The following is a 25,306-nucleotide window of genomic DNA, read 5'->3' on the forward strand; positions in this document are numbered from 1 at the left end:
AGGGATGGAACTCAGGCCCCCTGCATTAGGAGTGCAGGGTCTTAGCCACTGGAACACCAGGGATGTCCCCTCATCATGTTTTGCATATAATAAAGACTCTTCAAATTTGCTTTAATCATATCTGTTGAACAATCACTGTTGAAACATAAATGCAAAGAATACACCGTTTTATTGGGTTATTGTACCTATTATATAACAAGTTACCATAGATGCTTTTCATAGATGATTTAATGTTAAATCATTAAAAATAATCATAATTTTATGATGGTTAAATAAATTCTCATTTGCACTTATTTGATGTAAAATACAATATAAAAACAACAAAATGACCTGGTCATATTTCCAACAATTATTTCAGCTTTATCTGTCCTGGTGATTGTAAAAGAAAAACAAGTATTTATGACATACATTGCTTCTGAGGGTGCTTTACTTTAAAAGGTCTTGGAAATCTAGTTTATAATTAAGCAAAAACTACAAAATAAACAGGAATAACAATTTACTAATTTTCCCCCATTTTCTCACTCCTTTCTGAAAAGGTGACTCTTAAGAAGAACAGGGGGCTCTTTGTTCCTAAGCCTTAGTTTTCTCATTTGCAAAATGTGGATAATAAAAACTAATCTTAATGAGACTGAGATTACATTTGTCTCTCATGGTAATGGTATATAATCTAGTACTCCGCTACTTACCATTTGAGTGACCTTGGCCTAGTTACATCACTTCTTTGAACTTTTTTCTCATTTGTACAGTGTAGCTAATATAACGTAGGTTTGTAGTGGGAATCAGATAAAAAATGACATGTGAAAACGTTTTTATAAAGTACTAGAAAATGTAAGGATAGTTATTTCCAAAGCAACTATCACTGGTTCAATTTTCCCTGTGACAGAATGTTGCATGTTCTTAGATAAAATATTATATGGAAGGTAACTCAATGTCTTTTCTCCATATCACTTCCTTCTCTCTGCATCTGCTTTCCTAGGGAAACAAGATATAGTTCTTCCTCTGTACTTGTCTAGGTTATAGAAAAGGCATTAGTGGCAAAGAATAGCAGTTGCCCTATGCTAGTCTCAATCATTCAAGAATAAGAGTTAATGAAATTTCTGCCCCTTCTACAAGTAAAAAAAAAAACAAAACAGTAACAATTCTTAAAACAGTCTTTTAGATGCTATATAAATAATGGATTTCTAAAGAGAACTTTCTCTAATAGTGAAAAAGCAATTTTTATATAATTACAACTAGATGATCGTGAATGTTTACTAACTGAAAATCATTCATTAAACTAAACTCAGCGTATAATCTTCCCTGAACAAATTAGCAGTGTAATATAGCAGTTTTTATTATTAACATAAAAAACAGAAATAATAGTATACAGAAAAAAGAAAATAAGATATTTCCAGTTGTTGATCATTTTTTCTTAATTAACAATTTCTTAACCAATGAATGATAAAGTTAAATTAAGAGAGAAAGGGAGAAATTTCTAAAGTTGAATTTTTGCTTATTAACTTTCTAGGATGCAGTTATAAGGTATCTTAACTCTGTAATCCCCGTCAATAGTCTCTTCTGCAAATTAATAATTTACTAAACAAATGGCTGTCCTCTTGTTAGAGACCTAGAATTCAAAATTATGTTAAGGATAGGGACAAGAAATGCACATAAACCTGTTTTATTATTAAAGTGGAAGTGTTAGTTGATTAGTCGTGTCTGACTCTGCGAGCCCATGAACTGTAGCCTGCCAGGCTTCTTTGTCCATGGAATCCTCCAGGAAAGAATATTGGAGTGGGTAAGCCATTCCCTTCTCCAGGAGATCTTCCTGACCCAGGGATTGAACCCTGGTCTCCTGCATTGCGAGCAGATTCTTTACCATCTGAGTCATCAGGGAAGCCCATCAGCTCTGTTACTAAAGCTGGTCTCTGAAAAGGTATACATTTTAAAACTCATACCAATGAGGGCAGCATGAGCATTCCAGGATTCCAGAACAAAGTATATCAAAAAGTTGTTCTTAATTTGGTATGTGGCTTAATGCTATTTGGGGGCTTCCCTAGTGGCTCAGTTGGAGAAGGAAATGGCAACCCACTCCAGTGTTCTTGCCTGGAGAATCCCAGGGACGGGAGAGCCTGGTAGGCTACTGTCTATGGGGTCGCACAGAGTCGGACATGACTGAAGGGACTTAGCAGCTAGTGGCTCAGATGGTGAAGAGTCTGCCTGCAATGTAGGAGATCTGCATTGGGTCAGATCTCCTGACCCTGGTCAGGAAGATGCCCTGGAGGAGGGAATGGCTAGCCACTCCAGTATTCTTGCCTGGAGAACTCCGTGGGCAGAGATGCCTGGTAGGCTACAGTCCATGGGGTCGAAAAGAGTCTGACACAACTGAGCAACTAACACACTTCTAATGCTATTTACTGAACCTGCTGTGTGGGTACGGTGAAATATCACACCCACAACACAAAACTAAATGTGACTGGAAGGATATGACATTGTTGCAACATTGTTGCATGCTGACACAAACCTTACACCTAGTCCAAATCCTCCTCTACAATTTTTATATTACTTGGATTTAGTGGAAACCCAGAAAATGATATAATGAATTTCCCCCCCAAAATAAACTCATTATGCATGCATCTTTTCAAGTCAAGGGGATTTAAATGGAGAGAAAGCAACTTACCATAACATCCACATAACACTATGGATAAAAAGTCATACTTTGGAGCCCCATTACAGAGGTTCAAATCCTGCTTCCACAATATACTAGCTGTGTAATCTAGGGCAAACTGCTTAACATCTCTGTGCATTAGTTTGTTCATAAGTGAAATCATGATAGTAAAACTCCATCTCATAGAGTTCTTGAGGATCCAATAAGTTGCTATCTGCATGGTAGTACTTGGAATACAGTACATGATATAAACCGTTGATAAATTAACAGAATTAATTATAAGAAATAGTGGGAAGAACTTACTGAGAAATTTCTACAGTTACCACTCTGCTTTTGTCAGTAATGAAAGCTATTTTTAAAAATTCTGAGAGATTTCCAATGCTGACTTTGAAATCTACAAGTATCCACTAAATATCTTCTGTGCCTAGTGTCTTGGGGACCCAAAATAAATTTATGTAGTTTCTGTGCCTCCTTAAGTTATTCTACACTAAATTTAGAATAAGGACTTGCCTGGTGGTAGAATAAATGCACACAGCGCAAAGTTCAAAGAAATATGCAACAGAAAACACTGGAGTGCCACATAAATTACTTGGTTTCAGTTCTGTTTACTATTCACAATTCAAGTGCTCTAAGATGTATACTAAGGAAAACGCCACTACCAATTGGGAATGCATTTATTTTGACATCTACGCAGTTGCTAAATACAATGACTCACATCAACAGACATTCTCCAGAAACAGCAATACTTCCCGTTCTTTCCGCTTGGGGTATCTGACAAAACCTGAGAGCAATCCCGCAAAACCACAGCGGATGAAAGTTGCACGGGAAACATCAAAGGGATAGTGACCGACGATCTAAGAACCGGGAGGAAAACGTGGTGGGCTCGGCGAATACCTGGATCTGGGACGCAAAGAGAGGCTCCGAACCACGATCGGAATTAGGGACGAGGTTGTTCCCATGGCTTGATACTGATCAGCGCGCAAAGCCCGGAGGCGAGAACCAAGGGGTTCCCCTCCTGTGCCCTGTCCTCCCAGACCGTGCGATCCTCTCGGACCGGTGGGGCTGTGGGGCCACGGAAGCTTCTGAACGAGGAGCCGCCACGATGCGGGGCACAAAGAATGCAACGCAAACCGCTTTAAGGCCTCCCGCGGCCCCGCTCCAGGGCATGACCAACGCCATCTAAGAGACGACAGGTTCCTGAAAGCTAACGGTCCCCACGCCGCCTCCCATATCTCTGGGATGGACATCCGAGAGTAAGCCCGGGTCACCACACGCCAGCCCCGTGCGCCGCTGAGGTGCCAGGCCGGGTTGCCCGGACCGACGCTCCCCTCAGCCCGCCGCCTGCGTCCCGGGCCGGCACGTCACTTCCGGCGCGCGCGCCCGCTGGCGAAGAGGGACAGGGTCCCGGGCCCGGGTGCGCGACTGCCCGGGGGCGCGCAGGGGGGGCGGGGCGGGGGAAGGGGGTGTCTGCCCGCCGCCGCCGCCGCCGCCACCGCCGTTGCCGCCGGGGCTGAGTTCGCTGAAGCCTTGGCTTCAGAACCTGCCTAGTCTTCCCTCCCGCATTCTGGGCGCCAGCCCCAGGAGCACTGAGTGCTGTGACCGGTGTAGAAGCGGGAGCTGCTGTAGCCTGTGGAGCGGCGGGGACGGTGCCAGCCCCGCTTCCCTTCCCTTCCCTCACCCCTTCCTCCCATCGCCCCAGTCATGGGGAACGCGGCGACCGCCAAGAAAGGCAGCGAGGTGGAGAGCGGTGAGTCAAGGGCCGGGTCTGGGGGCTCGCTGGGCGGGCTGGCGCGGGGTCGGAGCCGGGAGGCCGCAGGCATGGTCCAGGCCTCAGCGGCCGCCGGGAACCACTCAAGGGGGCCCTAGGGACCAGCTGCCTTCCTCCTCCACTCCCTCCCCCCAGCTCCGGCGAGAGAGCTGAGCGTCGAGGGCCGGATGGAGAGGGCGAGGGAGGAGAGAGGTCCCCGTGACTCCCTTTTACACTAGAGCGGGGGGACTCCCAAGATTAGACACTTCCCCAAATATGGTCGGGATAAAGAAGTCTCGTGGACCATCCCAAGCCGTCTCTCCCTCCCCGCCCCCCGACCCCGTCCCCCGCTTTGGGAGCCACAGGTAGTGTTGTCTCTCTTCCCTCCATCACTTGGGTCTAACCCAATTTTATCATCAGGTGAGGGACTGCTGCTCTGGTTCTCCACAGGTGAGGTTAATCCTAAATGGGTAACTGTTTTAGAGATCCTCCATCTCTTCAGGTTAGGAGCTGAAAATATATTAAGAGTGAGCAGCAACTTTTCCCATTAGAGAAAAAAAGCAGGACAGATTTGCCTTCTCTTAAGACATTCAAAAATTTGCTACAATGTCTAAAACTTAAAGGTTACTCCGAGTTGAAGTGCTTCCAGAATACCGTGGATTTCTTCTGAGAGCTGCAAGTGCAGGCACTCTGCACTTTACTGTATGGCCATATGGTTTTGTTTATTTATCTGTGAGTCTGTCTATTAGTCAATCAGTAAATCTGGATGGTTTTTGCCTTTGCCCAGTACAACTCAGATCTTATAGTTCAGAATGAACAGATAACAAGTATTTGTTTTGTCACTAGGAGTAAATGACATGTAAGCCCTTGAGGCAATGCCAGATGAATAGGAGATACCTGATGATTTATTCCAATTTGTGTAAACAGTATCTTTTAATGTTTCTGTGTTTGTAACGTGTTTTAAGTTAATTTCATAATTTAGTCTTCCTCCCACCCCAAATCAGGGCTTCTCTTATGGCTCAGCTGGTAAAGAATCCGCCTGCAATGCGGGAGACCTGGGTTCGATCCCTGGGTTGGGAAGATCCCCTGGAGAAGGGAAAGGCTACCCAGTATTCTGGCCTGTAGAATTCCATGGACAGTAAAGTCCATGGTGTTGCAGAGTCAGACACAACTGATAGACTTTCACTTCACTTCACTTCCCCCATATCAGTAAAGCAGGATCAATTTGGAAAGATCTAGTCATTCATTTTGTTTAATATGAATAGTTAGGTCAAATTATGTGGTTTGTGTTTCACCAATAAGATCTTGGTGTTAATTTTCAGGAGCTCCAGAAAAGTTGAATGTCTTCAATACGTGAGATGGACATTTTTTAAAAAATAATGTAGAGGTGGAACTTCAGTGGTCTTTTTTCTTATAATTGCACAAAATTAAAAATGAGGGAAGTGTAAAGAATTGTTTCTGCCTTTTGTCATTTTCCTAATTTGAAGTTCTATTAACATAAAGATAAAATATGTATTAATGTATTACAAAATGTGCTTGGTAATTGAATCGTATCAGTGATTTTTTTTATTAACAAGTACTGGCCTGTACAATGTTTATATTTTTAATGGTGATAGTAGACTCTTTTGTGATCTATATATTTCCATTATTAAGGTTATCAAACAATTTCTCCCCTAGACATTTGAAGCTCCTAGCTATGAGATAATCTTAGAATATTTACTGGAAACAGAATGGAAACTTTAAAAATGTTTGAGTAAATTCTTTCATAAGCTTTAACTGTTAGTGACAGCCTAGTTCTTAAGTATGTTAGCCAGCTTTTTATAGAAGTTTATTTATGGAAACTGAAGGTCATTATAGTAGTTTGAATACATATTCTGAAGTGATAAGAGAAAATAACTGTCTCACTGGACAATCATTTGAAATGTCACATGTTGATTAGTTTGTAATTTCATTTGGAGCAATGTTATCAGGTACATGTTGCTGCTGGTCTACCATGGTGAACAAAGACATTTTAATCTATGTATCTTAATATTTAATGAAAGAATAACTTATACCATTATATAGCTAACTGATTTGTATAGTTTTTAAAAATTACTTTTGAAAATATATGGCTTTCAAAATTTGAATATTTAAACTTCAATATATGCCTTTCAGACTTTGAATGTAGTTATTTAAACCTGGCATGCTGTCATCCATGGGCCAAAGGGTAGGACACAACTGAGCAACTGAGTTGAATTTAAACTTCAACCAATACATAAAAGTGTAAGCTTTTAGAAATGTAAGTGGTCCTAGAGATCAACCTATGTAATCATTCCTTTTCAAAGCCAGAGAACTTGACCTTTGAAGAAGCAGGAGCTGAGATCATACTGTTAGTGATATCAGAGTAAGGAATTGAATCTGGTCCCCTGATCCATTCTGCATCACTAACTAATCAAGTAACACAAATATTTTCAAAGTGTCTACCAAGTGTATTAGTTTCATATGGAGACCCTGTAAGTAAAAGCTCAAGAAGTTTTACTATCTAATGTGAAAGAGAAAATATACATATAAAAGTTAACTGAAAAGCAAAATATGACAAATGCTAACATTATGGAATATGAGATTAAAACTCTGAAAACTACCAATAGGAAAGTGTTTGATTTGAAATGATTTAAAAATATCAGATCAGTTAGGATTTGAGGTTTGACTCATGCCTCATACAGGTGACTCTGGACCTTAGTTCTAAAAATATTCCAGAACAATAAAGTTGGGCATAAAAATATTTGAGAAGGGTCTTAGTTAGCTTGGACCATCTGGTGCTTATGTTATACTGTATTGAAATCTGTACTCCAATGCTTACTGTACTGCGCTCAGTCATGTCCAACTCTTTGTGACCCCATGGGCTGTAGGCCACCAGACTCCTCTGTCCATGGAATTTTCCAGGCAAGAATATTGGAGTGGGTTGCTATTTCCTTCTCCAGGCGATCTTCTCGACCCGGGGATTGAATGCATGTCTCTTTTGCGTCTTCCCCATTAGCAGGTGGATCCTTTACCACTGTGCCACCTGGGAAGCCCAACATTAAGTTGGGTACCTATTCTACTGTGGTAAACTGGGAAATTGTATTGAGATGTCTTAAAACTTAATGAAAGAGCAACTCTTACTTTTACATACCTGCTTGTTTTGTATATTTAAAAAAAAGTTATTCTCATAAATATCAGTCAGTTCAGTTGCTCAGTTGTGTCCTGCTCTTTGTGACCGCATGGACTGTAGCACGCCAGGCTTCCCTGTCCATCACCAACTCCTGGAGCTTGGTCAAACACATGTCCATCGAATCGGTGATGCCATCCAACTGTTTCATCCTGTCATCCCCTTCTCCTAAATATAGTAAATAAATATAGGAGTCTTCTCATAAATATAGGGATCTCAAAATTTGAATGTAGTTATTTAAACGTCAGCTAATAGGCAGAAGTATAAATTTTAGAAAAATAAGTGAACATATAAAATTCTCTGAGAAATTTTAAACTTGTCATTCAAAATTGTTTCACTTATCCTGTCTTTCACTTTATTCACAGTCCCCAACATAAAAATCATGTCACCTATTTTGACCTGAAAGTTTTTTTTAATTTCATGAAAAAAAAAGAAAAGCCACACACACACTCAGTGGATTTCCGTTCCCCTCGCATGTTGCCTGTGGGCTTTATGTGTAACACTGTCAGAACCATGGTGCTGAGGCCTGCGGTTACAGTGTTGGTAGAGGTTTGGATGCACATTCTTCTGTGACTGCAAGTGCTAGAGCCACTAGTGTTCATACAATGATTTTTATTTTTATGTTTTCCAGAGTGTTTCTCTGTCTTAAGAACTTTTGAAGATGAAGCTAAAGAAAGTCACCCACTAGTAGACTAGGTTCAACCAAAATGTAGGTTTCATAAAAACCAGCATTTTTTAAGGGTTTACTATGTGCCAGATTCTTTCAAGTTTGCATGCATGATTTTCTTAATCTTTTCAGCTATATAACATAGTTCAGTTATTCTCCATTTTATATTATAGATGAGAAAAAGGAGGCTCAGAGAGCCTAAATGACTTGCCTAAGGTTGCACAGCTCGTTCAGTGAAAAGGTAACATTTGAACTAGGCAGGTTAACCTTAGAACCTGAAATCCTAACCACTGTGCAAACATCCTCTGTATGTAACAGAAAAGCTTATTCTCAGACACACAGAATAGCTTAGACTTCACTTTAATCAGTATTATTATAGGAAATTTTGGTTGTTTTCAATAGTGACTATTTGGATATAATAGATATCTTAAATGAAAGTTATTTTTTTTTCCTTGTGCTGTCTTCTAGATTCAATTTCTATAAAATGAGGATGAAGGATTAAATTACCTTGAAAGTCTTTTCAGATTTAATATGGTATAATTTCAGAGTAAGCCATAGAAAATTGATTTTATATACTTAAACCTTCATTAATATTTGTATTTAATTTTTTCTTCTCATTCATGTATGTATACTTTCCCTTTCTGTGAAATAGCCAATTGAAAAATTACTTTTTGAACTTGTACTGCCATTTTAAAAGTATTTGGAAATTTGCATTTTATACCATGGTTTGCATGGTTTGGCACTATCCGATCAGACTTTCTGCTGTGATAGAAATGTTCCTATCTATATTGTCTTCTGTGGTTGCCACTAACTGCCTGCAGCTATTGAGCACTTGAAATGTAACCAGGGCAACTGAGAAACTGAATTTTTAACTTACATGCGGCAGTTAGTGTTTGATATATTGGACAGCACAGGTTTAGAGCATAGCAGAGTTTAGAGCATGGTGGTGGTGGTGATTTAGTCGCTAAGTCGTGTCCGACTCTTGCGACCCCATGGACTGTAGCCTGCCAGGCTCCTCTATCTATGGGATTCTCCAGGCAAGAATACTGGAATAGGTTGCCCTTTCCTTCTCCAAGTTTAGAGCATAGCATGTAATAAAAACACCAACCTATCTTTCCATCATCTTTGTAATTTGTAGATCCTCACAAGTGTTCATATATGAACAAAATGCTATATTTATATTTTCTCATACTAGACATTAACTTATTTCTTCAGTTTTTCCTCTAAATAAGCTTTTACAAACCTAGTGAACTAGTAATTTGTATATAATCTGTAGAGTTAGGTACAAAGTTAATTTCCTTATTGGATTCTACTAGAAGTAGAATTTTTTAGTGTTTAATACTGGAACTCAGTGAATATATTGCAATGAAAATTTTTATAGCTTTGAATAAGAACAAATTTAGTGATCTCATATCTTATTCATGTCTTTAAACTTTCAGTTAGTTTTTAAAGGAAAATTGGTAATGTTCCATTTTGATAGATTCGCAGAATTTTGAAATGATCTTCATTAGTTTAAAAAATAAAATCAAAACAAACAGCCACACTATTTGGATGTTAAATACATTTTATTAATATCACATTCAGTTCCATGATTCTGTGATTCAATTTTGTGCAGATTATTTACCGAATCAAGTTACGTCCTGTTCATGAGTCATTTTTCCCATTCTCCTGGTCAGTGTCCTGCACTTAGGATATTGTTGCTTTTCATTGCCAGCAACAGGATAATTAGAGCCATGAAAGCTAGTTTAGAAAAGTAAGCCATGGCTGAGTGGCAGAAGCAGCACATGAAAAGATCCTAAGTAAGTCAGCATATAGCTATTAAGATTCTTTCAGATAGTGTATGCTAAGTTACTTCGGTCATGTCCCACTCTTTGCGACCCCATGGACTGTAGCCTGCCAGGCTCCTCTGACCATGGGATTCTCCAGGCAAGAATACTGGAATGGGTTGCCATGCCCTCCTCCAGGGGTTGGAAAGGGATTGAACCTGCGTCTTTTACCTCTCGTGCATTGGCAGGTGGGTTCTTTCCCACTAGCCCCAGCTGGGAAGCCCAGATAGTCAGGAGTTGACCATAATCATTCTCATATTCCATTAAATTAATAAAATAAGTAATTAGTATAGTTTATAAAATTGTCTGTATACTTATGTGATAATAAATGCTAGTATACATATATGTCCAAATTTCCTCAAAGGAATAAATCTTAGGTTTTTAGTGGGGAAAGAAGAAAACTACGTTAAATAGAAAAATGTGGAATTTATGGGAGGTAAATATACCTAGGTGAGTACCATATAATATTGAGTATTTTTCTTAATTTAAAAAGTATTCCTTCAAGAGTATCTTCTATTGTTCTTTTCTTTGTTCATTCAGTCATGCTTTCATTTATTCATTCTAATATATTGAGTGCCTAAAACGTGACAGACTTTATGCAAGTCTGTGGGAATAAAGATTGAATAGGACCCAGTACCTGCTCCAGAATGCCCGTATTTCAGAAGAGGGAGACAGACATGTCAACAACTTAATTAAAACAAAAAACAAAAAACAACTGTTAAAAATGGCTTCTTGAGTTCACTGGGGGAACCAGTAGAAAGTATAGTCATTTCCACTGAGGTGGGTGGGGAATGAAGTCCAAAAAGGACTTTAAAGAAGAGGTGAGCCCTGGGTTGAGCATTGAAAACGATAAGTGTTCAACAGTAGAATTACAGGAAGAAGTGTGTTCTGAGAAGACGGAACACACAGAGTGAGCAAAGATCTAGAGGGTTGAAACAGCATGACATATTCTAGGAAGAAAGTAAGTTGTTCATTATGACTAAAAAGGACAGGGTTGGTGGTAGGGAAGAGGGGAGATTGTACGATGCAAGATTAGACTCAAGAAATGGACAGAGACCATAAAATGCAGAGTTTGAATTTCATCCTATGGGATAAAACTATCAAAGCTATTGTGGACTCTGAAATAAGAGAAAGATATGATAAAATTTGGATTTTAGAGAGATTATTTAGATGGTGATGTGAAAATGGCATATGGAACAAGTGAAGTGGAGGCAGGAAATCTATTAGAAGACTCTCTCTCTCAAGTGAGGGACTTTGAGGGTCTGGATCAAGATGGTAAAGGTAGGGTACAGGAAGGACCTAAAATGTAAGAAATTTGGAAACTAAAAATGAGCAGACTATGCTTTACTGATTGCATTTGGGAAATGAAGTAAAGGAGGGATTGGGAGTAACTCCCAAGTTTTTAGCTTCTTTGCCTTGGTGGGTGGGTTGTGATGCCAGTAATGGAGTCAGGAAATAAATATAAGGGAAGAAACAGATTTGGGGGGGGGGGGGCATGTTGAACCTAGGATGCCTATGGAATTTCTGAGAAATGATATCTGATTGGTTATTTCATATATGGATTGTCTATAATTCTCTCAACCGTGGGGGAAAAATGACCTTGGATGATCGGATGCTCTTTTCTGATCATCTCAGGGGATCGGAGCATCTCAGTTTGCTCCCCTTCTAAGGCCAGCTGTTTAGAATCTATAGAACTGTGTATGACATCTGATGTAACTTCTATAAATTAAGAACTGTAGAAACCAAAAGTTTAGCTTTTTTTGAAAAAAGTAAAAGCCAGAGCACTGATGAGAACAGTGTAAGTTTTAAAGAAACAAAATTAAAGTCAGATAAAATGTGTTACTTTCATAATTAAAGTATGCATCCTGTAAGCTATTGAACTTTGTAGGTCATGTGGAGTAGCAGAAAAACATGTAAAATATTGTACCAACATATATTGTACTAAGTATCAATATTCTTCTCCCAGAGATCTTTAAAATAGATATTGAAAAGTTAAAGTGTGATTTAATAGTAAGAGTGTGAACTCAGAATAAGAAAAATCTAAATTCTATCTTCTAATTCTTTCCATTAGTTCACTTTAGATAAGTGTTTTAATACCTCCAAGCTGTACTATAAAATTAAGAAGGACAAATTTGTTACAGAGGTTATGATCTTTTCTGGCCTTATAGTTCAGTGATTTCCATATATGTTTATTAAAAGAAAGAAGGTTTATTTTTAAAGTAGCAAGACTTGAGAATTAAAGACTATCACAAAATTATGTGGGTAGAGAATTGGCAAATGAGCCTCAGTGTAAGCAAATACACAGTAATATATTTAGGGGAAATTTTTTGATCTGTACTTAAAGAATTATAGTTTCTGAATTTTGGCCTAAGAAACAAATTTTGAATCACTGTATTGATCTTTGAAGATATTCTCATGTTCTACTGTAGGTAAAGAGACCATCTAAATATTGGTCATCAGGGGAGTAGATTCGAAACAAGACATAAAACATTCTATTCTTAGTGAAAAACCCTTAGGATGTTATGTGTAGTATTGATGTTTTGTGTATAGCAGAAGTGGAGAAAAGTTAAAATCAGGGACAGCTAATGGGAGCAAGAGAATCGAACATCTGTTGTTTAAGGATAAACTAAAAACAAACCTGGAACTCTTTATTCTGTAATAGGTCTACATGATTGAAGTATATAAACCAAATAGTATGGGTAGAGAAAATTGTTCAGATCAGATCAGATCAGTTGCTCAGTCGTGTCCGACTCTGCGACCCCATGAATCGCAGCACACCAGGCCTACCTGTCCATCACCAACTCCTGGAGTTCACTGAGACTCACGTCCATCGAGTCAGTGATGCCATCCAGCCATCTCATCTTCTGTCATCCCCTTCTCCTCCTGCCCCCAATCCCTCCCAGCACCAGAGTCTTTTCCAATGAGTCAGCTCTTCACATGAGGTGGCCAAAGTACTGGAGTTTCAGCTTCAGCATCATTCCCTCCAAAGAAATCCCAGGGCTGATCTCCTTCAGAATGGACTGGTTGGATCTCCTTGCAGTCCAAGGGACTCTCAAGAGTCTTCTCCAACACCACAGTTCAAAAGAAAAAAAAAGAAAAAAAGAGTAAAAAAAAAAAAGCATCAATGTTTTCCAGCAATTTTTAGGTTACTAAAGATACTAGCTGAATTTATTAAAACAAATGCTTTTAAGCACAATCTTGTGTTTAAAGGTAAAAGCATTTGTTTTAATAAATTCAGCTAGTATCTTTAGTAACCTAAAAATTGCTGGAAAACATTGATGCTTTTTTTTTTTTACTCTTTTTTTCTTTTTTTTTTTGTAGATTTTGTAACCCTTTCAGTCCCTTACAGCTTCAAAAATGCTCATCAATAGTAACAAATAGACTTCTTTCTCGTTAATATTGAGGTTATACTGCTACTGCTAAGTCGCTTCAGTCGTGTCCGACTCTGTGTGACCCCATAGACGAAAGCCCACCAGGCTCCCCCATCCCCAGGATTCTCCAGGCAAGAACACTGGAGCGGGTTGCCATTTCCTTCTCCAATGCAAGAAAGTGAAAAGTAAAATGAAGTCGCTCAGTCGTGTCCGACTCTTCACGACCCCATGGACTGCAGCCCACCAGGCTCCTCTGCCCATGGGATTTTCCAGGCTAGAGTACTGGAGTGGGGTGCCATCGCCTTCATAATGCAAGTAATAAATTATTTCCCCTGATTGAAGGTGTAACTTAAATTGCTTAAATAGAAATGGAGATATAGCTTAAATTTTTATATTTTAATGTATTATAATTCGTCTATTCATTTATATATATTTTTTATTTTGGAGGAGGGTCATGAAGGAGATAGAGAGTTGCCTGCTTGTTGCTCATAGTATAGTGAAAGCTTTAAATAAGCAAATGTACAAACACGAGAATTTTGTTGGAAGTACAGTATAGAGTATTTCCTGTGGTAATAATTTGGCTTTTCACTTTTTGATTATAATATAAATTAGATTCAGTAATGTTCTGTATCTTTGTGGATAGTTTTCTGAACCAAATTTGGGACTCCTTTAGAGAAATGAAATAATTGACAGTTCACAGTGAGGGCTGATTCTGTGGCACATTTGACATTAGGACTGCCTCACAAAATCCAATGTAAATTCCCTATCTTTAGCTGACTTGCTATTAAAAGGTATAAAGTCCCAGGCTTTATGGCCATTGTTTTAAGGTTGTATTCCCTGTTGCCTACTGTTCATATAATGTTAACTTTTCAATGACTTAAAACTTTTGTTTTCTAGTAAAACAACTGTTGAATCTAAACCTGTAAGTCCTTGGGAAATCTGTAATATCTGTATTATCCATCTGGACCTTGACTCAAAAAATTAAAGATATTGTGTTGAGATCTCATTATTTTGGGGTCCTACTTAATAAAATAAGTATTCAATTTCTGTACCACTTATTCGAGTAGAAGACTATAGAGCATCAGCAGACCACTGTGGTATGTGAGCCACAAAGTTGAGAGAACATGTTTGTACAGATGTTACTTAGCTTCTTTTGTAAGAGTCAGTTCTGTTTATAATTTAGCTCCTCCTATTCTAGTTCAGCTTGCTAGATGTATCATGGATAGTAAGTAGTCAAGCTGGAATTTGAACCTAGGCAGTGTGGCTCTAGAGTCTGTGTTCTTAACCACCATGTCATATTAGCTACTTCATTAAAAATTTATAAATGCTTTAGTTATCTCTTTCATAATAATCTTACCAGTGCTAGAAAACTCAGTCCTATATTAGCAAGGGTTCTGCCAGAGAAACATTGTTCATAGGCTATATATTAAGAGCTATACTGCAAGTTGGGGGCTGGCTAGGCAAGTCTGAAATCCATGGGGTAGATTGTCAGGAAGAGCATGCTGGAACTCTCAGATATAGGCTGAAGCTGCAGTCCACAGGCTGACTTCAGGGAGGCTTCAGTTTTGCTCTTCCAAGACCTTTCAGTTGATTGAATCAGACCCACTCAGTTTATCTAGGATAATCTTCTTTATTTCAAGTGACCTGATTATGGACTTTTCATCACATCTACAAAATACCTTCACAGCAACACCTAGATTAGTATTTGATTATCTGAAGACTGTGCCCTAGCCAGATTTATCTCAGACATCTTTTTCTTTTTTAACCCTGAGCTGGAGGGTGGGGGAAGCTTTTCATTTTCCTAAGCCAGAAATGGAACTTTCTATTTTATTGTCAGTCTTCATTTATTTATTAATCACTCTTGGACCTCCTCAACATCAGCCCCCCCAGCCCCCCTTGCTATTACCACAGCTAAAGATTTCAAATGTTTTGCTAGAGAAGGCATTTATATGAACCATGTTATCTTTAAAGTAGAATTTAAAAAAATAAACAGGAGTCTCAAAATAAAAGGCAGAGAAAGATTGAACCAGAAAACTGATAGTGAGATTAGTTACTATATTTGAGCATAAAATTTAGCACTTTTTACATGGCAAGGGAGTTACACAGTATAGAACCTCTTTTGAATTCACTGAAATTCTAACAGGAATTCAGTATTGAATTCTAACAGAAATTTAATCTATCTAAAAACAAGGAGCTTTGGTCTATATAATTCATAAGATAACTATTGTTTAATAAAAGAGAGAAATCTCTCTAGAATCCTAGATACAAGAAGGAGGGTTTCAGAAAGTTGCCTGCAGTTATTACTACTTTTGGGGGAGTAATTCTTATTTGGGGGTAATGATAATAGTGTAGTACTTATAATGTACCAGACAGTATCATAAGTGCTTTAATCCCATTTATTTTATCTGATCCACCTCACAGCCCAATGTGGTCTGTAATTTCATTAACACCATTTGCAGGTGAAGAAACTGAAGCAGTTAACTAATTTGCCCAATAGCATATAAACTGGGATTCAAATTCAAGTAGTCTTGGCTGCTCAGTCACTTCAGTTGTGTCTGACTCTTAATAATCCTATGTAGCCTGCCAGGTTCCTCTGTCTATGGGATTTTCCAGGCAAGAATATTGAAGTGGGTAGCTGTGCCCTCCTCCAGGGGATCTTCCTGACTCAGGGATTGAACCCATATCTCTTATGTCTCCTGCATTGGCAGGTGGGTTCTTTACTATTAGTGCCACTTGGGAAGCCCAAGTAGTCTTTAGAACCTGCAGTTTTAACCATTACCTAATCTGCCATCTATAGTATACATTGTACTTTTTTCATTTTTATGTCATGAATTTTCCCATACAGTCAGATGTCATTCTGTAGGGAATTTTTAACGTACAGTGTGTTAAATTTATTAAAATAATAACATTTATAGAACTAATTTTTTAACTCTTCACTTCAATAGTAACCATTCTCCCTACTTCCAATAGCATTGATTAGTTTTGGTTACTTTATAAATGCAATCATACACTGGGTAATCTTTTGTGTCTGATTCATCCCTACTGTTGAGTATAGTTAGAAACTGTCCATTCTCTTGGCTGTATTGTATTCTATTGTTTGAGTATATCACAATTTACTCATTCTGTGTTGTTATATGTTAAGTTTCTATTTGAAGGCTATTATAATGGTGCTCCTCTAAACATTCTGGTACATGTATACAGGTGAACATATGTATGAATTTCTATTGAGTATATACATAGTTGTAGAATTCAGTTTTAATAGATATGGTTAATAGTCTTCTGAGGTTGTGGTGCCAATTTGCATTACTATCAGCATTGTATGAGCCTTCTCATGTTGTACAATCTCAACAACTTTTGGGTTTTCTTTCCTTTTTTACTGTAGCAAAATACTTGTGTTCCATTGTATGATTATGTACTATCTTTTAAAAAAGGCAGCTCCTGTTGTTGGACATTTAAGTTGTTTTCATTCTTTTTTGAAAAGTGTTGAGATTAGTATTATTGTAGATTTATTTTTTAAGACTCCTGATACATGTTTTCTATGTACATAAATGTACAAAAACATGAGGGTTTGTTTCATTGAAATATAAGAATGTTACTGTAACTTTTAGATTTTTAGTTACTCAGTGTAAAATAGCATCTCATATTTTTCAGTTGATTTTATTGCCCGCAAAAGTTGAACTTTCTGTTTTTTAGTCATTTTTGTATTTTTAATGAGTAACCTGTGCTTATATTTCAGTTGAAATATTTGAGTGTCTTTATTACCATTATTAACCTTTTTCTGGCTCTGTGTTATAAACTTTTCCTATTTATCTTTCAGCTTTACAAAAATTTAAATTTTTATGTAATCAAAAGTATGTTTCACAGTTTTTATCTTTGGTATCATGCTTTAAAAGACCTACTCATATTTTCAACTATTCAATTCCACTCTCTTCTTCCACTTTATGTATGTATATGTGTACGTATATACATGTAATACATGTACATTACATTTGTACTGTAAATATATATATGTATATTCAAGTTTTATCATTTGAAAAATAATATGAAAATGTAAACTTTCTTCCTCTATGCTGTATTCTCTCGTTTTTATCAAATCTCCTTCAAAACCAAACTTCTTAATAGGCTGATTTCACAGTTTCTACTTTCTTTCCTTTTATACTTCAAATCCTAAGGTTGATCTCTATTCCTGCCTGCTTTGGTAAGTATCATCAGTAATCCTCTTTTTGACCTTTTTTCTTTAGTTTCTCTGTTCGTGGTGTTTCCCCAGTGAGTCATCCACTCAAGTTACTTCAGGTGCTGCCACTTCCTATTCCTATCTTTGTGCTAATAGATGTCTTTTTTCAGTTCTCCAGTCATGTTTAATTTTTACTTGGGTATGTTACCTGGAAAGTCAAGTTGAGGAAATTTTCTTTCCCCTAAATCTGTATCCCCTATTTTGGTGAAAATGGAGAAATAAGTCATGTAAGCCAGAAATCTGGGAGTCATTTTAGATTGTTTCATTGTCCTTTTCCCCTACCTCTCATTGGTAACTGAGTCTTGTCAGTAATTTGTCCTCTCATTTCTCCTTATAGTCCTCCTATCTTAGTTCAGTTATCATCCCTTTCCAGGATATCTAAAAATATTTGCTTCATCAGTCTCCTTACCTTTGGTTTTCTTGTGTGTATGTGTACGTTTGTGCTCAGTTGTGTCTGATTCTTTGTGACCCTATGTACTGAAGGCCGCCACACTACTCTGTCCGTGGAATTTCCAGGCAAGAATACTGGAATGAGTCACCATTTCCTCCTCCAGGGGATCTTCCTGACCCAGGGATCGAGCCCTCATCTTTTGTTGCATCTCCTGCATTGACAGGCGGATTCTTTACCACTGTGCCACCTGGGAAAACCTCAGTTTTCTTAGCTATCTCCCAAATCTGATCTGGTTGCTCCCTACTTAAATAATTTTCATTTTACTCCATTGAATGTACAATAGAATCTATTCTTAGCATGGCGTATAAAGCCTGTCATAATTTGACCCTTGTATCTTGTTTGACTTCCTTCTTATCACTTCTTATAGCGCATTTTAAGATACAATAAGACATTGTTATTACTATGATTACCTTGGCATTGTTACTGACTTTAACACCCAAAGCTGTAGTATTCAGAAGCATGCCCCAAATGCAAGATGATTGTTTTGCTAGCTAATGTTTATTAATATATTACAAATAATTAGTTTGAGCAAAACAAATCAGTCTACTGTGGGAAAAATGTATTGGGTTAATTCAAAACCAAATCAAGATAATTTTGTCTGCTATTTCTTGCTTATCTATATTAATATCTCCCATTAGTATGGATTATTGAAAATTTATTGTGCCAAATTTCTTCTTCCATTTTCTGATTTTATATAAACCTCTCAAAAGAGAATTGTGCATGTCTCAGATGGTAAAGAATCTGCCTGCAATGAAGGAGACCTGGGTTTGATCCCTGAGTTGGAAACATCCCCCGGAGAAGGGAATGACAGCCCACTGCAGTATTCTTGCCTGGAGAATTCTGTGGACAGAGGAGCCTCTCAAAGGAATTAACGAAAGATATAAATAGTACCTATACATAATTACTGATTTCCTGACAATTAAAAATACCCTTTTTAAGCTATAATTTCTGAAATTCACCCTGATATTTTTCTTTTATAAGACCTTTACCCATACTGTTTCTTGTCTGAAAGTCTTTTTTTCTCTTTTCCTTTCACCTTATTAACGCTTTATCACATCCTTCATATTTTATTTCAATTATTATGCTTTCAGGAAGATGTTCTCTGATCTCCCCATACTAGATTAAGGTCTCCTGTTATATATTTTCATGGAATCATGCCATTTTGTTTTAATAGTACAATTTTCCCCACTAAATTATAATGTCAGTTTTTGCTGTTGACTGAAATCTATCACATGGTGATATGCTCAGCGCATAGTAGAGACTCAGGAAATACTTGGTGAATAGAGGAATACAGTTTCTTGATAGACAGAAGAGGATAAACTGGCAGTGTTTTTTTCTGAGAGATGCTTGTTTTAAATATAGTCATAATAATCTTGATATATTTAAAAATTACTGTAAAAAATATCTACTGATCCTATAAAATGATGTGCCAACTGTGCTTATAGTTTTTATTTTGTATATATTTCTAATATAAGATTGGAGAGATAGCCCTCAAAATACTTCTGCTGGGTGGTAGAGAAGACTAATTATGTTCCTTGAAATAATTATATCTTTGTACTTGAACCCGCCTGCAATGCAGGAGACCCTGGTTCGGTTCCTGGGTTGGGAAGGTCCCCTGCAAAAGGGAAAGGCCACTCACTCCAGTATTATGGCCTGGAGAATTCCATGGACTGTATTATCCATGGTCGCAAAGAGTCGGACATGACTGAGCCACTTTCACTTTTACTTGAACTTCAGGCCTGGTTTACTTGTTATATTAGAAGCAATGTCTTAACAAGAAACTAATATTGCAAGTGAGTCTTGTGAGCTTGACTCAAAAACAGAAGATCAAACGGAGATTTATTTTGCAGAATTGAGAATATAGTGGTATAGCAATGAATATCCATTGATGGCATTGCCATCAGATTGGAGGTTGAGTATCTGTCTATTCATAATAGACAATATATTCAGTGCTTCTTGTTGTTGTTCAGTCGCAAAGCTGTGTCTGACTCTTTGCAGCCTCAGGAACTGTAACACACCAGGCTCCTCTGTCCTCCACTGTTACCTGGACTTTGCTCAGATTCATGTCTGTGATGCTATCTAACCATCTCATTCTCTGCTGTCCTCTTCTCCTTTTGCCTTCAGCCTTTCCTACCATAAGGGTCTTTTCCAGTGAGTCAGCTCTTTGTATCAGGTGGCCAAAGTGTTGGAGCTTCAGCAACAGTCCTTCCAATGAATATTCAGGATTGACTTCCTTTAGGATTAAGTGGTTTGATCCCCTTGCAGTCCAAGGGACTGTCAAGAATACTCTACAATACCAAAGTTTGAAAGCATCAGTTCTTCAGTGCTCAGCCTTCTTCACATCTGTATATGACTACTGGAAAAACCATAGCTTTGAATATACAGACCTTTGTCAGCAAAGTGATGTCTCTGGTTTTTAATATGCTGTCTTAGGTTTGTCATAGCTTTCCTTTCAAGGAGCAAGAGTCTTTTAATTTCATGGCTGCAGCCACCACCCACAGGGATTTTGGAGCCCAAGAAAATAAAATCTGTCACTGCTTCCACTTTTTCTCCTTTTATTTTCCATGAAGTGATGGGGCTGGATACCATGAGCTTAGCTTTTTTTTTTGATGTTGAGTTTCAAGCCAGTGTTTTCACTCTCCTCTTTCACCCTCATCAAGAGGCTCTTTAGTTCCTCTGCATTTTCTGTCTTTAGAGTGGTATCTGCATATTTGTGGTTGTTAATGTTTCTCCTGGCAATCTTGATTCTAACGTGTTTCATCTAGCCTGGCATTTTGTATCCATATACCCTGCTTATAAGTTAAATAAGTAGGGCGACAATATACAGCCTTGCCAAACACCTTTCCCAGTTTTGAGCCTGTCAATTCTATGTCCAATTCTAACCGTTCCTTCTTGACCTGCATACAGGTTTCTCAGGAGACAAGTTAAAGTGGTCTGGTTTTCCCATCTCTTCAAGAATTTTCCATAGTTTGTTGTGATCCACACAGCCAAAGTCTCTAGCATAGTCAATGAAGTAGAAGTAGATATTTTTCTGACACTCCCTTGCTTTCTCCATGATCCAACAAATGTTGGCAGTTTGATCTTTGGTCCCTCTGCCTCTTCGAAACCCAGCTTGTACATCTGAAAGTTCTCAGTTCATATACTGCTGAAGTCTAGCTTGAAGGACTTTAAATATAACCTTGCTAGCATGTCAGAGAAGGCAATGGCACCCCACTCCAGTACTCTTGCCTGGACAATCCCATGGGTGGAGGAGCCTGGTAGGCTGCAGTCCTTGGGGTCGCGAAGAGTCAGACACTACTGAGCGACTTCACTTTCACTTTTCACTTTCACTCATTGGAGAAGGAAATGGCAACCCACTCTAGTGTTCTTGACTGGAGAATCCCAGGGACAGGGGAGCCTGGTGGGCTGCCATCTATGGGTTCGCACAGAGTTGGACACGACTGAAATGACTTAGCAGTAGCAGTTGCTAGCATGTGAAATGAGCACAATTGTATAGTAGTTTGAATGTTCTTTGGCATTGACCTTCTTTGGGATTGGAATGAAAACCGGACCTTTTCCAGTTCTATGGCCACTGTTGAGTTTTCCAAATTTTCTGACATATTGAGTGCAGCACATCTTTTAGGATTTTAAGTAGTTCAGCTGTAATTCCATCATTTTTGAGATTGTACGTAAATATTGCATTTTGGACCCTTTTGTTGACTATGAGGGCTGCTCTTCTTCTAAGGGATCCTTGCCCACAGTAGTAGTTACAGTGGTCATCTGAATTAAATTCACTCATTCCTGTTTATTTTAGTTCGCTGATTCCTAAGATGTTGATGTTCAGTTGTGCCCTCTCCTGCTTGACCACATCCAGTTTACCTTGATTCATGGACCTAACATTCCAGGTTCCTATGGAATGTTGTTCTTTACAGCATCAGACTTTACTTTCACCACCAGATGCATCCACTGTTGGGCATCATTTCTGCTTTGGCCCAACCACTTCATTCTTTCTGGAGGTACTAGTAATTGCCTTCTGCTCTTCCCCAGTAGCATATCGGACACCTTCTGACCTGGGGGGCCATTCTTCCAGTGTCATATCTTTCTGCCTTTTCATACTGACCATGGGGTTTTCCAGGCAAGAGTATTGGAGTGGGTTGCCTTTTCCTCCTTCAGTGGACTGCCTTTTGTCAGAACTCTTCACTATGACCCATCTTAGGTGGGCTTGCATGGCATGGCTCATAGCTTCATTGAGTTATGCAAGCACCTTTGCTATAACACAGCTGTGATCCATGAAGGGGGTCTTAAATGCATTGCTTCTCAATTGTGGATTACCTCCTTTGGTGCCTGCCTTAATCTGATGTTGTTTTCCTAACCATTCTATACTCTACCCATTTAATGAATTCCTTTTTTTTTTTTCTTAAAATACGAATATCAGTTTTTATGTTGTTGTTTGCTTTTGGTTTTTTTTTTAACAACCTGATTAGTACATGTCCAAAAGTAGCCTAATTCATTTGTCCTCCCAGGAAAGGCAGCTAGAGGTCTTATTTGTATGCATATTTCATAGGACTCCCAGGGAAACAATGAAATGTACTCTTAGCATGGATAGTTAAGTTCTTAGTCACAGGAATCAAGGAGCATAAGACTGTAATTGATAGTAGTTGGGAGAAATGTTTTGCATAGAACTCTGAAAGATGTTACTCCAAATTTCTTAAGAGATTGAGAGGAAATATTTTTAATGCATAAAACTGACAGGATTAATATCCAGAATAAAAATTATTTTATAAGTCAACAAAAAAGATATATAAATGAAAGAAAAATACAGTAAAGGATATGAATAGGTACATTACTGAAGATGAAATCAGGTGATCAATTGACATATGAAAGATATTTGACTTTAGTAGTAATCAGTGAAGTGTGATTTAAAATGAGATGTCTTTTTTTCATTCATCAGATTAGCAGAGATGAACAGGTCACACAGTATTATGTACGGCAAGCATGTTGAGTGTAAATTGAGGTAGCTCCTCCTGAGATGATATGGTTCTAACTATTACAACTGAAAATGGGTATAAACAATAATCCAGGAATTCCCCTTTTAGGTATCTTCTTGATGGAAACACTTACACATGTCCAAAAATAAATTTGTATTTTTAATAAAGACAAGTATTGGCAAAAGTGTGAAGAAATTGGACCCTCATACACTTCCAGTGGAAATGTAAGATGGTGCAGCCACTTTGGAAACTGTTTACCAGTTTCTCAAAATGTTAAGCACCAAATTACCATACCCAGCACTTTTTACTCTTAGAAATTTATCCAGGAGATTTAAAAACATATGTCTACCCAACAACTTGTACATGAATGCTCATAGCAGTGTTATTTATGATAGCCATGAAGTAGAAACAACTGGTGAAACAGAATGTGGTGTATCTGTACAATGGAATACTATTCAGCAATAAAACTTAGCAAAGTATTACATGCTACTACATGGATGAACCTCAAAAACACTATGCTAGGTGGAAGAAGTGAGACACAAAAGACTGTATTGTGTAATTTCGTTTATATGAAAGTGAAAAAAATCTATAGATAGAAAGTAGCATAGTGGTTGCTCAGGGCATGTGGTGGAAATGGAGAATGACTGCAAATGGGCATGAGGTTCCTTTTGGAGTGATGGGTATCTAAAATTTAGTAGTGGAGTTGGTTGTACAACTATAAAATTAATTTAAAAACCCCACTGAACTGTACACTTAGTACTGGTTAATTTATGGTATGTAAATTATATCATTAAAACTGTTAAAAATTATTATTGGCTGGGGACTTTATAAACATTGTAACCTAAGATGGTAGGCAAACACTTGCATGAAGGATTGTGGAAAAAATTAAGACCAGAGGTATAGCATGTCTTTTATTAGGAGAAATAAAATGAGAAACAGAGGGAAGAGATGAGGGGGAGAGGAAGATATAGAGGGAGGAGAGGGAAGAGGGAAGAATACAGATGTTCCTTACACTTTGTTTGTAACAATGGAAACTGAATAACCTAAAGGCATCAATAGAGAAACAGCTAAGTGAAATATGATGGATTTGAAATAAGTAACTTGCAAAAAGGTATGCAGATCATGATACCATTCAGGTATATTAAAAATTAGTATATATGATATTTGTGGAAACTACATATGTAAAAATATAAAAAAGGAACTTTAAGGCTACAAGAAAATTTAGAATAGTGGTTGCTTCTAGGGAGCAGAGCAAGAGAATCGGGATAGGGTGGAAATCAAGAGGGCCTTTAGTACTGTATATGATCTAATTTCTAAATAAATACTACATTCAAAATAGTATAATTTTTTACAGTATAAACAGAAAAAATTGACTTTAAGCAAATATTCTAAAATATAAATAGCAGTATTTCTGGATAGTCAGAACTATGGTTTTTGCAGTAGTCATGTAGAGATGTGAGAGTTGGACCATAATGAAGGCTGAGTACTGAAGAACTTAAGCTTTGTAATTATGCTAGAGAAGACTCTGGAGAATTCCTTGGACTGCAGGGAGATCAAACCAGTCAATACTAAAGGAAATCAACCCTGAATATTCATTGGAAGAACTGATGCTGAAGCTCCAGTACTTTGGCCATTTGATGTGAAGAGCTGACTCATTGGAAAAGACCTTGATTCTCGGAAAGATTGAGGAGGGGAGAAGAGGTGGCAGAGGATGAGATGGTTGGGTAGTATCACCGAGTCAATGGACATGAATTTGAGTGAATTCCTGGAGATAGCGGAGGACAGAGGAGCCTGCTTTGCTATAGTCCATGAGATCACAAAGAGTTGGACACGACAACTGAACAACAATATTTCTGGATGGCGGAAATGAGGATGAGGAGAGAACTAAATCCAAGAAACAAATATAAAAGAGCATCCTTCTTTTTAATTAGCTATTGTAGAGCTGTAGAAAATTATTGAAAATGTAAAAGTGAAAAAAAAAAAAAAAGTCTGAGAAGTGGCACTGATAACCCTGCAAGCCCAAACACAGGCGATCTGAGGAAGAGGAGAGGAGCAGAGCAACAGCTTACCATCAAGGTCAATGAGTCTTGGAACAGAACATCATTTCAGTTCAATTCAATCACTCAATCGTGTCTGACTCTTTGCGACCCCATGAACCACAGCACTCCAGGCCTCCCTGTCCATCACCAACTCCTGGAGTCCACCCAAA

At 38.0% G+C, this 25,306-nt stretch overlaps 1 protein-coding gene across 1 annotated transcript in view; it reads left to right on the forward strand.

Moving 5' to 3' along the window:
- Positions 1 to 4,090: 4,090 nt before the first annotated feature.
- PRKACB (protein kinase, cAMP-dependent, catalytic, beta) overlaps positions 4,091 to 25,306 on the forward strand; it is a 144,196-nt gene continuing 122,980 nt past the window's right edge. Inside the window, exon 1 of the mRNA XM_010860295.1 lies at positions 4,091 to 4,394. Within this exon, the coding sequence (XP_010858597.1) occupies positions 4,349 to 4,394 (46 nt within the window). The 5' untranslated portion in view covers positions 4,091 to 4,348. The remainder of the gene's footprint in view (positions 4,395 to 25,306) is intronic.

This window comes from Bison bison, unplaced genomic scaffold (assembly GCF_000754665.1).
Source record: "Bison bison bison isolate TAMUID 2011002044 unplaced genomic scaffold, Bison_UMD1.0 scf7180017864466, whole genome shotgun sequence".
In the NCBI taxonomy this organism is placed as follows: domain Eukaryota; kingdom Metazoa; phylum Chordata; class Mammalia; order Artiodactyla; family Bovidae; genus Bison; species Bison bison.